Source organism: Glycine soja, chromosome 12, assembly GCF_004193775.1.
Source record: "Glycine soja cultivar W05 chromosome 12, ASM419377v2, whole genome shotgun sequence".
Taxonomy (NCBI): domain Eukaryota; kingdom Viridiplantae; phylum Streptophyta; class Magnoliopsida; order Fabales; family Fabaceae; genus Glycine; species Glycine soja.
Genome location: NC_041013.1, coordinates 40408453 through 40422119, shown reverse-complemented (window position 1 = coordinate 40422119; position 13667 = coordinate 40408453). Strand labels below are relative to the sequence as shown.

Genomic DNA, 13667 nt, shown 5'->3' with positions numbered 1-13667 from the left:
TTACCAGGTACTGTTGACTATAAGCAAATCAAAAAATTTATGATTTGTTTGCTCACTTACCAACTCTTAATCGTCTAGCAAACAAATATATAATCTAAACACTTAGTATTTTCTCTCAAGCTTTTCAAGGTGTTTCGAGAGCTTTTCAAACTATCCAAAAAGCTTTTTTTTACAAAAGAATTTGAATGCTAGTGTGTTGGTTCATGTTTCATGTCTTCAAAGCTTCTGATATTTATAGGTCTTTTTCAACAAGTGTTTATTGTCTCTAAATTGATAGATTTCTTCACTTGAACTTATGTTTGAAGATTGTGGTCATTAGAGCATTTTATGTTTGCATTGAATGCACGTACTTCTTTATGCTATAAAATCACTTAGTTAGCTTTCGTGTAGAACATTTTAGCAAGAAATCTCTTCCTTTTTGTCAAAACAAGTTTATAATAGCAAAACGCATCTTTTGATGTCGTTTGACAACTACCAGATCTTGAATTTCATTTATCTTTCATATGATTCGATAGATCTTAGGAGAAAATCTTGTGAAACGAATATCAAATATATTAGTCTTTAATGTTATTTTCTTTATATCAAATCATGACAAATATCTATTATCGTCTAAAGATATAGATGCATATGCATGAGTCAAGTCGCATAAGACATAGCCTTTGACTTTTATATTTATTTACATATAACTAAAATAATTAAGGATCTAGATTCACCTTAAGACAATAATGTCTCTCAACTTAATAATAATGAAATAGAATAAAATAAAATTATTATTTTATTATTTGAATATTTTATTAAATTGTGTCTTCAACCATTGCATTAAATTATATATAATAATTTTATCTCAAAATTTACAATTATATTAAAATTTTCTTACGTGCTATATTAATCTAAAATTATTTATATTTCGTTAATATGCATTAAAATTGATATAGCATATATTTTAAGATATATAAAAATAACAACTATTTGATTACACAGTATATTATTTAATTTGACGCAAATTATAATTCATCTTAGATTGATAAAAAATACATTTTGTAAAATTATTGATAGTAAGAGGGTCAGTGTAACTTATTACGGTATATGTTGATTTTCTCTCTCTCTATAACTCCTTATGAGCTTCATAATGCCCTACAGGTTTTTTGGAATGATAAAATTTAGATTTAATAATTTGAATGTTATGGATATTTTTTAATCAAAATTAAATTTTTACTTATGTAAAATAAAAATTGACATTGATAATTAAAATGATAAAATAGTTTTAATTAAAAAATTATACAAAATTCACTTAACATACTTTATTGAATTTTTTTTTTAATGAGAATGAATTTACACACCCTGCAAATTACAATCCAACCCTTGGTTAGACGATAAAGCGTTTTCTTTGTCTCCTTGCATTGATTGGATTAAGACAGCAATGCTCTGCTCAATGAATTAGCCATGAATGTAACACTCAAGTCAGAGTCAGATTCAATTAATACACCAGAAAACAGCTGTGATTAAAAACATTTTGACAATCTAGAAACCCCGTTTGCGTTTAGCAAGAGCTGTTCATTTCGTGTACGGTGTACCACATGGCAACACTCCATTCACCATGTTACAAAAATTGACCCAATACTTTCGTGCCCAATTGCTAATAAACTACTGTTATGTACTCTTTCTTCTGGTCTCTTGTCACCTAAGCTGACATTTATCATTTCTGATTTCGAAGAGTTAGCTTTCAACCTCACTTTAATGAAATCCCTAGGATCCGTCCCTTTTGAAAACCTGACTAAGGACAATTAACCTATCTCTTGTCCAAACAACTGCATCTCATGCCACACCTTTACAGTTTAGTGACTTTATACCCACATTACTTAACAATAGCACAGTAGTAATTAGTTACAAGTCTTTTTCTTAGGAGAAGTAATTTTGTTCGAGCCTTAATTCACATGTCAGATACTATTCAACAAGATTCAAACTTTGGTTTATTATGTTATGAGAAATTATAGATGAGAGTTTACCAATTATATATTCAGTATAAAATATTTTTATATTATTATTTAATTATATTTTATCGTTAATATAACTTTTAAAATAATTATCATAAAAATTAATAAATTTATCTTACATAATAAATTATCATGAAATTATGCTATAAAACTTTTTACTTCATATAATTTTTTTTCTCATGAGATAAAGTATAAACTGTAATTATTTACTTATATAGACTAATAAATAATTCATCACAATAAATTATATTATTATTATTATACGATTTCTCTACAGAAGAGCCAAACTCAATGGGTGATAATTAATTGGTTGATATTGTGACATAAATTGGGGGCAATTGTGTGAGCAAATGAAAAGTACGAATTTGATTTTTTATCATGTGTTGTTTATTTAAAATCATATAGTTTTTATAGAGTAAATTTACAATTAAATATTAACATAACATAACTGTTATGTAAATTATGTTATGTAAATTATTTTGAATGAACAATGACACAATTAAGAAAGGAACACCAGAAATGTTAGAAGGCCAGTGGATAATTCAGCATTATCTAATGACCAATTAGTTGACGAAGAAACAGGGACTTAATCCAAAAAGTGGAAGAAGAAGCAACATAAAAGAAAAGACCAACGCACCCTTTCACACACTAAACTAAACTTTTCCAGTTTCAAAGAAAGAAGAGTGCTGACGCTTGAAGACAGTGAAGGAAAAAGCTAACAAATTCGTTAATTTCTAGAAACCTCTCATCAAAAGAGTCTTTGATCCGTGAGAACTTAAACTCAGACTCCTAAAATAGTTTGATCACTTTCGCATTGACCTGTAACCTTTTCTCTCCGGTTACCAAAACCGTAAGTTGCTGAACATGGACCCGCAATCGCCGGTTCGGGCGGAACTGGAGCCTCCGGTTCCGACGTTCTCCCCACGGTTCGCGCTCACATCCAGTTCGCAGCGGAAAATCGCGATCGCGGTCGATCTGAGCGACGAGAGTGCCTACGCGGTACGCTGGGCGGTGCAGAACTACCTGCGACCGGGCGACGCCGTGATCCTCCTGCACGTGCGTCCCACGAGCGTCCTCTACGGCGCGGACTGGGGCTCCGTGGATCTGAGCGCGGCGGAGGACGGCGGCGACGAGGAGTCGCGGCGGAAGCTGGAGGACGACTTCGACAACTTCACGGCGACGAAGGCGAGCGACCTGGCGCAGCCGCTGGTGGAGGCGCAGATACCGTTCAAGATCTACATTGTGAAGGACCACGACATGAAGGAGAGGCTCTGCTTGGAGGTGGAGCGGCTCGGGCTCAGCGCCGTCATCATGGGGAGCCGCGGCTTCGGCGCGTCGAAGCGAGCCGCGAAGGGGAGGCTCGGGAGTGTTAGTGATTACTGCGTGCACCATTGCGTGTGTCCCGTTGTGGTTGTGCGCTACCCCGAGGAGAACGATAACGGTAACGGTAACGGTACCGGTGCTGGTGGTCTTGTTGTGCAGGTTGGGGAACCGGTGGAGCTTCCGCCTGTGCCGGAGGAGGAGCATGAGGTGTATCATGATGCTTCCGATGAGCACAGAGGTTTGGTTTGAAATTCAACTTTTAAAAAAATAAAAAATGAAAATTATGATTTAGTTTTGCATAGTGTATTGATTGCTTGACTAATCCCTGACAAACACTGCAATGCTGGTGTCACCAGCTGTCCAGCTTAGCCGCTCGTTTGCTACTGAGAGACATGCTCTCTGCAGAGGGATTTTTTTAGGTGAATTGTATTGGATTTTACTTTTCAAAGCACGAGGAAGAGGAACTGAGTGAGAATGGTGTTGGATAAAAGTGTGTTTGGACACACATTACAATCGCAAGAAACTTGGTCAATTTGTTTAAAAACATGGAAGCTATAACTACTAGCTTCTTAAATATGAGAAATCATGACCCAGACATGTAATCAAAGTACCAAACATTGTTATAACTTTTGGTGCTGAAGCAATGGAGGAGGAAAAGGATTGGTAAGGAAATCTGAAACAGAGACAAAGAAGACTGGCTTCCTGGTCAACACAACAGCAGAAATAAGAGAAAAGCTTTATATGACATTTAAAACAAATCCTGATCCTTATTTAGAGTAACTAGGACAATAAGAAAATACATCAACTTATGTGGGTGGTCCATGTTTAAGGTTTTGACAAGTTTTATGTAGAATACCTAGGATCTCACACCATCCTCCTCCTTTATCTAGGTTTAAGACTGACGATGAGACCATAGGAAGAGATAGGATAAAAAGAAAATAAAAGAAATAAAATAATATCACTACTGTACCTGTCCTGCAATAGCATTGATGATATTTGTGTTTCAAAAGCACGAACAATTAATCTGCCATAGCCCAGATAGCAACCTAACTTTTTTGCCAGAAATAATATTGAGCCCTTTGTCATGCATCTGAAGTCTGATACTGAACTCAAACTATATATGTATATTTCATCGGAAGTGTTTGTAGAAATGCCAGATAGTTATCATTGACTTTTGAAGTTAAGTTTTGCATGTAGTTACTCAAATTTTAATTGTTTGATTCATTGTGCCTAATAGTGGAATTGTGTGGATCAACTATGATGATATTTTATTCTAAATATAGTTTAGTCAGCTCTACAATTTGAAAATTGCCACCAGACATTATTTATTATATAGTTGTCTACCACAGGCTCAATCCAACTCCTATCACTTGTTATGCGTTATATTTTAGCATTTATGTTTAAATCATATCCATAACGTGCATAACACTTACAATTGTCCACTATATGCTCCCCACTTGCCCCACTACGCTTTGCAATTGGGAGATAACTACCCAAGACCTCTAGGTGTGGGAAAACACTTGTATAGGCTGGCCATACCCGGGAGTAAGCAAATTTCACCAATTCCCTGATACACACTAAGGCTGGCCAATGATGGATGAGAAGTTTTGAAGGAAAAAAGTTACGGAAGTGATATCTTTGCTAAAGGAAATAACAAATCCAAAAGTTGGATATCTTAGACTTATAATATTTCTGAAACTTTGATTTTTAGCGATGCCGAATGGCGTCATGTGATCCATGTAGCTGATCTCACCTGGTGGGATAAGGCTTTGTTGTTGTTGTTGTTTCCTTGGTCAAAGATACTTAAGTTCATTTTAAGTTGTAGATTGACATGCTATATGTTGAAATGGTGTTTTCCATAGTTATTACCATAGTTATTACAAAAAAGAATAAAAAATGCCATACTTTTTGTTCTTTTGAAACCATCAAATTATGAAATAACCCAAACCTTGTAGGATTTTATCTATTACTTGGGAGTATATTAGGTTGATTAGTTTCTTCTTATTTAACCTGCTTACTTTTTGTGTGTGAACAGATGCTTAATGAAAGTATAGAGCAATGTCTATTTCCCTACAAACTTCAGGTAATGCATGAATAACATCTGCAATTTGTCAATAACTATTTTATCCTTCCTCAAGTTTCAATACCAGCTGTTATTGGCTCCTGCTGGATTAAATCCTATTGTAAATGTATAGAAACACCGATGGATGAGTGTTATTTTCTTTCTCTTTTCCCTGCTGGGTCTTGGATGAGGAAAGTTATTGGGAGTGTATTCCCAGTTCTCTTTTTCTGTATTATCTTCCAAGAAATATATTTGATTGGAATATGAAAAAACACAACCCCAATGTTATAGAAGACTAAGTCCATTAATTCTGGACTGATTTTTTTTTTTTTTTTTACAAGCAAAAAATCAATTAAGTGCATGAAATTGACACCATTGGTCAATTTAATCATTTTCCTTAAGAAAAGGAAAATTTAGTCATTGACTTTGGTAACTACCCATCAGTATATTCTTGAATTTAGGAACTATCAATCATTTCAGTCTTTGATTTTAACAACCATCAATAAATTTGATCTTTGCCCAGGTTATAACATTTGGAACCAAATTGCCAATTTTTTTTTTAATGGAAAGGATAAAATTAACCAATGATATCAATTTCAGGGATTTTTTTTTTCATCAGCAGTTTCAGGGATTTAATTTGCGTTTTATTGTTTTTTTATCTTTTATTTTCACTTACAGGCTTACAGCTTCTGATTACTTTTCATGGAATATACATTCAAATTTACAGGCCTTCGATTTTTTAAATTTTTTTTCAGAAACTGCTCACAGCAGCAAGGCATGTGTCAAATGAAGAAGAATGTGTTAGAATTGAGAAGTATCTTCGTTGAACAAACTATACATTGTAAAGTGGTCGTTTGGTTGGTTAGCAATTGTATGCTTTTGTACAAGTTTGTTTCTACAGTGTTTCAATACCCATTGACCAGGGTTGAATGTGCTACCTTTCTACTTTGACGATTGATTTGGAGGCTCTTGATCCACTTCATGGTTGGAAATCAAATTATAGATTTAAGTAACAACGAAAGTCTTATTTTACTGTCTTACTTCCCGTGAATGCCTGGTACAATTTGTTGTGCATACTTCATCTCACACTTATTTCAACACAATTAATGTTGAAGGAAAGTTGGATGATGACGGAGAATCACAAACATTTTACCATTTGTCTCGGATGTCTTCAAATAAAACAATTTCCCCGTTTCTTTGCATTGGTGTACACCATGCTTTTAGGTTTCTGTTCCTCTTGTTTCGTCATGCTGTACTCATTTCTTGATTTTGTTTCTTTTTTTCATGACGGTTCATTTCTTGAAAATTAACTGATTATAAAGCGAGAGAATGGTTATTAATGCTTTTAATAAGAGTGCAGATAAATCAAGCTATGTGTGGGTGAGTTACTGAGTTATTTGGATTCAACTTGAAAACAAAACATTGGTTTGGCTGAAAGGAAAAATCTCATGAATACAAGTTTTGGTGAACTTGATGCATACAAGCTGCTAATTAGCAATCATTTGCTGACTTAGTGACTCGTAATTAATCGTGCATAACGTGGTTCACTATCTTCATGATTTTTTGGGTGTTCTGTCTTATATAAAACCAACACGCTTGAACCATATATATTTATGCGTGTTTGAAATAAGTCAAGCTTCAGGGTTAAAATGACTGGCTTGTTAGGAGGAGTTGACCGTGAGGGTAGGATTTCTATCACTGGCGACGAAAACTCCATGACTCAACAGTTAAATTGGGTGACACTAGTACAACGTTGTCTTGCTTTGCTTGATTTGGAATTTGACAAATAGTTTCCCTGATCAATTACATGACATAACATAACAAGCATTTATTTTATTTTACTTTTGTCAAATTATGATTCAGTTCAACGATGAAAGTTGGCATTCATGACATTGCCATTTATTGTGTCGTTGTGCAATGTTATCTCATTTTTGTGGTCCAATGTCATACCAAGGCTTAAAACGTGATTCGTATCAGGGTTTACAACATACTAAAAGAGGAGTAGTCTGGTAATACGTTACGTGCTACATTTGCCGGGATGGATTGGGTCGGTTCAATTCACTGAGGTTGCTTAATTGGGTCGCGCATAGGATTCTCCTATGTGGACCACTAAGATAGTCCACTACGGTAATCATTGTCTACATATAAACCTTTAGCATCTTTTTTTTGATAAAAATATATAATTGTATACATTAGTACCAATTAAAGATTTTTTTTTGCAATACACATTTGAAGATAAATAATGTCAATATAAATATAACATCGCGTTAAAAAAATTTACCTATTAAGCTAATAAGTTATGTTATTAATACAGAATTATTTTTAAAAAATGGATATTTTTAAAATAATACAAGCATTAGACCATGTGTGAATAATCCAAAACATATCCTCAAAATGTATCTAATCTAATTTGTTAAACTTAAACTCGTCAAGAAGAAACTGAGTTGAGTCAGATTAGTAATATATGATGGATCATGAACATTCCGGGCAATGCATAACCCATAAGGTGTAGGTGTAACTGGCAAAAGGAGAGCAAGAATGATCTCGTATATCGTATATTCAATAAAACTAGGATGAAAATGACTTCAATTGATTGGTTTAACCTACCAAAATGGGGTGGGTTGATTTAAATTTCTAACCCATTATCCAAATAAGTTAAACCTGATTTAACTCAATTTTTTTGCAAGTTAGGTTGATTATCTCTTGTCTATCAATTTTTTGTAGGACGAGCTCAAGGCATGTCTTAGAGACCATAAAGTCAAGGTCATAGGCGGCAAAGATGGACACATATGGTAAGGTTTTCATGAGTGAAATTTTAGTGACATTTAAAGGGGGGAAAGGTTCAAGGGAGTAAACCAATATATTGCAAAATTAGGAGTTACTCATGTGGTTCACAGAGCCAAAGATGTTGATTAGGCATGGCAACGGGGCCCGAACCCGTGGGGCTCGCCCCAAATCCGCCCCGATTTTGACGGGGAAAATCTGAGTTGACCGGGGTCGAGTTTTCCCCGACAGCCAAATTCGGGTTCGGGGTCGGGGATGGGATTCTCAATACCCGCCCCAAATCCGTCCCCGCTAATAATTAATATATATAACACATTAAAATATGAAACTATTAGATTGAATTGAATTTTATGTTTTATTTAAAATTATATTTTTTTATTTTATGAAAAAATATATTTTTTAATAAAATTTTATAAAAATGTCGGGAGCGGGGCGGGCGGGGAAAACCCGATCCCCGCCGAGGATGGGGATGGGGGGTGTACTTACACCCCCGTCAGTTTCGGGGGCGGGGGCGGGGGTGGGGTAAACAAAACCCGACCCCGACTCGCCCCGTTGCCATGCCTAATGTTGATGGCATGATTGAGGGTTCGGAGGAGGATCATGACAAGCTTGGCAAAAGGAGGGACTAAGAGAAGAATTGGAGTAGGGCGTGGTAGTAAAAGATAATGGTATGAAGGTGATGTATAAGAGAAAGGTGATCATAGGTGTGAAAGAAAGGAGAATTGTCCAACGATAAGTTGGAAAAAAAAAAGATAAAAAGGTTAAAAATAAACTTCAATCATTGATTTAAAATTAATGAGATCTAACAATCTTAAAAGACTTGATTAAAGTGGGAGACATTCTCAAGTCTCCAAAAATAGCTCCTGTCATATAACTATATATAAAGTGAATATCTCTATTTGAGTTAGTATCTAGTTAGAATAGCAATAAGTCTATATTTACATGTGCATTAGTGTTATATAATTATATATTTGACATTTAATCATAATTTATTGATAGTATCAAAGTTTTTTATGTTATTATTTAATTGTATATTATTTTGTATAGTAAACTTTTATTTTTTTAATAATTATTATAAAAATTATAAGTAATTTTCAATAAATAAACAATGCAAACAATTTTATACTAATAATATATGAAAATAAGTCATTTAAAATATATCATAATTTTTTTATCATATATGTGATGTCCCGTAAAAAAATCATGTATATGATGTAGAATGAAGTGATCAAGAATTATAAAGATCTGTATAGAAATTAATAATATGAATATGAAAATAGTTTTTTTGAGAGAAAAATGATTAGGTACTAATATAAAAAAATTTACATAATCATCGATCACAACTCATCAATGATTAAAAAATTGTCTTTTCTTTATCTTGATTTGTTTAGAAATTGAAAAATTATGATCTTTGTTAAATCATGAAGACTTGAATTTATACAGTATCATAAATTTGCTTATTTTAGATACCAACCATTTATATGATTTACATTTACATGATTATATATCATATGAATAGGCTTGATAAAAACCTTATATAGCTTTTTCGATTTCTTAATAAAAAGAAGAATGATCAACATTGGTTTGAATACATATAGAATGAATTTTTTTTTTTACTTCTTACTATTTGATAATGCTCATAAATTTTATGATAGATATCATCATATATGATAATATTTTAAAAAAATTGTTTTACACTATGTATAAATATTAAACTTTTTTTAATAAAGAAACAAGTTTTCAATCATGATACGAAGAATCTCCATCCCGTATTATAATTTATCTTAAAATATTTCAAAGTCTTTGTGCGTTTGTGGATTCTTAATGTCAAATCACGAGAACAACTTGAGAAAATCAAATATGAAGGCTCAAGTCTATCACAACATGAGGCATGTTTGAAATACATAATGATACTCAATATTATCCTAAAAAATATAAGATCTAACAGACTTAGATTTTTTTTGAAATCTACTCTAAATTTTTTAAAAATCTTCCAAATTTTTTTACATAATAATAGTAGTATAATATAGAAAATATTACTGTAATTTTTTTTAAAAAAATATCTTCGTTAGTATAACCATTATCCAATAAAAAGTTAAACTGATATTATAAGTATTACTAGTTTACATAAATAATATATTATATTATAACATTAATTTATGTAATAATAATATATATTAATATTCTATACTGATAATAATATTTATTAGTACAGTATATTATATTTCTAATATATACTCAAAGTATCTATATGGTAATAAATTAATTTTTTTAAAACAAAATGTTACACTAACATAGGCTATTCTAACATTAAATCCTTATTAAATGATTATTTTCTTTTTATGGTGATAGATAATATAGCAATGAGAGCTTGCAAATTGACTTATCCACTGCCCAACTATCTTCTGTCATCAAATTTTCAAGTTTATCCTTATTGACCTCCTAATTTATGGGGGCAAAAACTCATCCTTGTATAGCTTCTTAATTTACCCTAATTCCTAGCTCGTAAGTAAAAATAGAAGGAAATTTATTTTGGCTTGCAACCTCCGTCAGTTCCAAACGTGTACCAGCCGAGCAGACATGCATGTTGAAAGACTCATTTCATCTTTAAATTAATTACTCGAATGGGAGCAATGGTGGAGACATGATTATGAACCAACGGACTAACGGTATGGCTGAAAATGAATTGGACAACTCAATCACCATATTCTATTTTTTAATTGATAAGTCAACTACATAAGCTACATCCACAATATATAAATTAAAATATCTGACTTGTAAATATGATATACATGAGCCAGTCTTTAAGATATCATGTATTTAATTTATGAATCATCTCTCTCTCAATATATAGATTTTGTCCATATCTATTATACACACTAAAATATAATTTGTGTCTTTTATCAATATTTTAGGATTCAGATTGATCTTTAAATTTTAAAAATTTCACTTTAATTCTCTATAGTATTTATGCTAAATTAAATTGGTCTAATTTCAATCAGCTTTTGATACTAAAAATATTAATTTTGGTTGATGTGTTATCTATTACAATTTGTCACTTATCATACTGATCAAAATAGTGTGATAAATTAACTAAATGATTAATTTGGTTTAACAGAAAAATTTTAAGAAACTAAAATATATTTTTTTAACTTAAAGAACTAAATTCAAACCTAAAATATAAACAAAAATATCAAAATTCTATTTTGGTCAACAAGGTGTATCTTATGTGAATTATTTTCTTAGGTGAGAATAAGAACAATAAATTTGCTCATAATCATACATGGATGAACATATTTGCATTTATCAACATATCATGGATGAACATATTTACATTTATCAACATATTAAAAATCATTCAAGTTGTGGATTGAGTAACTCTTCCATATATGTTGACTCAACTCTCACATTAGCATTAACATCATACTATCAATCAACCCTCATACACTTTGTACAAAAGACACTTGATTGGTCCCTCAAACAAAAACTGAGAAAAGTAGGGCTGTTGCCTTCCTAATAATCTTTGTAACTCTACTAATATAACAAACTCATTTTTCAACCCTCTCCTATTAGTATTTACACATTCACACATCCAACTAAGATCCATTCTTTATATGGAAACATGGAATTACAATCCAACAAGAGTATTACATAAATTTGAAAAAAATAAATCAGCAGCATATATAATTCCTATACTTTGAACAGTTTCCAATTTTCTTACAAACATGCTTTTTACTAACAAACAGCAAACACATGCATATCTCTCCATTACCAGTACATAATCAAACATTGTGCATCTTAGACAAGATCACATCAAAACGGTATATCAATTAAAACACATGCCTAATTCCTAAATTAAAACTTATAAAAACACATTCAAATCGATCCTATCCAAGAGTCAAAAACTCTAATTATTATGATTTCAAACAAAAACACGAGACCTACGTACAAACAAGAATATATCTTTTAAAAAATATTTTACCATTATTGTAATTAATTAGTTGGTCTGTAATTAATTGGTTCATAACCGAACAACTTACATGAAAGCTCGATAAAAGACTACACAGAATGCATAGTGCTCCAACCCCAAGTCAAATAACACGAAAAGACTCATGTCCAGGATATTGTTCAGTTAATGATACTTAGGGGATACAATATCAAATATTCGAATTGTGTACTTAATACTAGAGAAAATTCATCTTTAAGAAATTATTGTTAAACATATATAATTAATGGGATAAAAAAGAAAGTGAGAACTATTATTCTCTAACAGATAAAATTTCCACACTAAAAATACTTAATTAAGAATAGCTTTTATAGTCGCACCAGATGAAAATAAAGAATTCTCAATAAACATGGCATGAGTCGTATACTAACTCCACATCAGGTCATCGTGAATTATCATAAACATTTAAATTATAGTATTTAATAGTTTAAAAATATTCTTCTAAATAATTAATTAATATTCATACTCAAATAAACGTTAACATTATCAAACATGAAATAAAATACTTAATAAGTGTAGTTCGGTTGACATTTGCGTTTGTGAGAAAAAAATTTAATTTTAATCTTCATAGAAAATATATTTTTTGAGAGATAAAGAACTTTAAATATAATTAAATTTCGGATAAAAAATTAATCATGTAACCTGTTCAAAGAATACATGGAGATAAAATTAAAAACAATAGGCATTGGACGTTTGTAAAGCATAACGTACCAAGAGAAACCCTCAACACTGTACTGTACTACAAATACGGGAAGAAATGAATAGTTATTGGTAAAAATTCTATTGTCGTTTTGGCGCCACGTGGTCGTTGGTCAGCGCAATTTTGCAAAATGTTATGCATCAAACGACAAGAAAATAAACCACAAAGAGAGATAGAGGATCAGAATCCCATCGTCAATAGCATAGTGGCCAAATATGAGAAAATAAATCGAGTAGAAACAAAAGCGCCAAACCACCACCACACACCCCATACACACTGTACACACCCCCCCAACAATTCTCCACCACAAGATAAAAACTAGCCACTACCCTCATACATATCTCCTTTTTTTTCATTATTATATTATGTAGTTTCTTTATTTTTCTTCTTTGTGAACATTATACAATAGTAATTCCTTTATCATCTTCCCATTTGCGGTTGTGGGTGACTTGATTACATCGCCTAAATTAAAATCACCAATCCGATTAAATTATGTGATTAGACTAGGTTGCTTCCTCCTTCTTCAAATGGTTGGTTGATTGGCTGAGATTTTGTTTCAGAACCCCCGTCAGCCACAACCTCTCTTGAGGCTCTATTAAAATAGCTTTTCTTGTTTCGTACGACTTTTTTTTTTTAATTTGTGTTATTATTTTTTTATTAAAAATAATTATGTTTATATTTGAATCATGAGACATAAAATTCTTTTTTAAATATTTAATATAATTATAACTAAAATTCAAACTCAAAATTTTTAATTAAGTAAGAATAATTCCATCCACTTAATAGACTTGATTAGAG

The 13667-nt window shown here is 31.8% G+C and overlaps 1 protein-coding gene and 1 long non-coding RNA gene across 2 annotated transcripts; one reads left to right on the top strand and one right to left on the bottom strand.

Moving 5' to 3' along the window:
* The first annotated feature begins 2562 nt into the window (after positions 1–2562).
* Positions 2563–6589, top strand: LOC114378474 (universal stress protein PHOS34-like). The gene is made up of 3 exons (XM_028337071.1): positions 2563–3555; positions 5353–5400; positions 6135–6589. The coding sequence occupies exons 1-2, from the start codon at positions 2859–2861 to the stop codon at positions 5358–5360; spliced, it is 705 nt and encodes a 234-aa protein (XP_028192872.1). The 5' UTR covers positions 2563–2858; the 3' UTR covers positions 5361–5400; positions 6135–6589.
* LOC114378477 lies at positions 3464–5245 on the bottom strand. Its single transcript, XR_003659340.1, has 2 exons — positions 4288–5245; positions 3464–3573 (listed from the first exon to the last, which is right to left on the bottom strand). It is a non-coding gene; the product is annotated as an uncharacterized LOC114378477 (long non-coding RNA).
* Positions 6590–13667: the final 7078 nt, after the last annotated feature.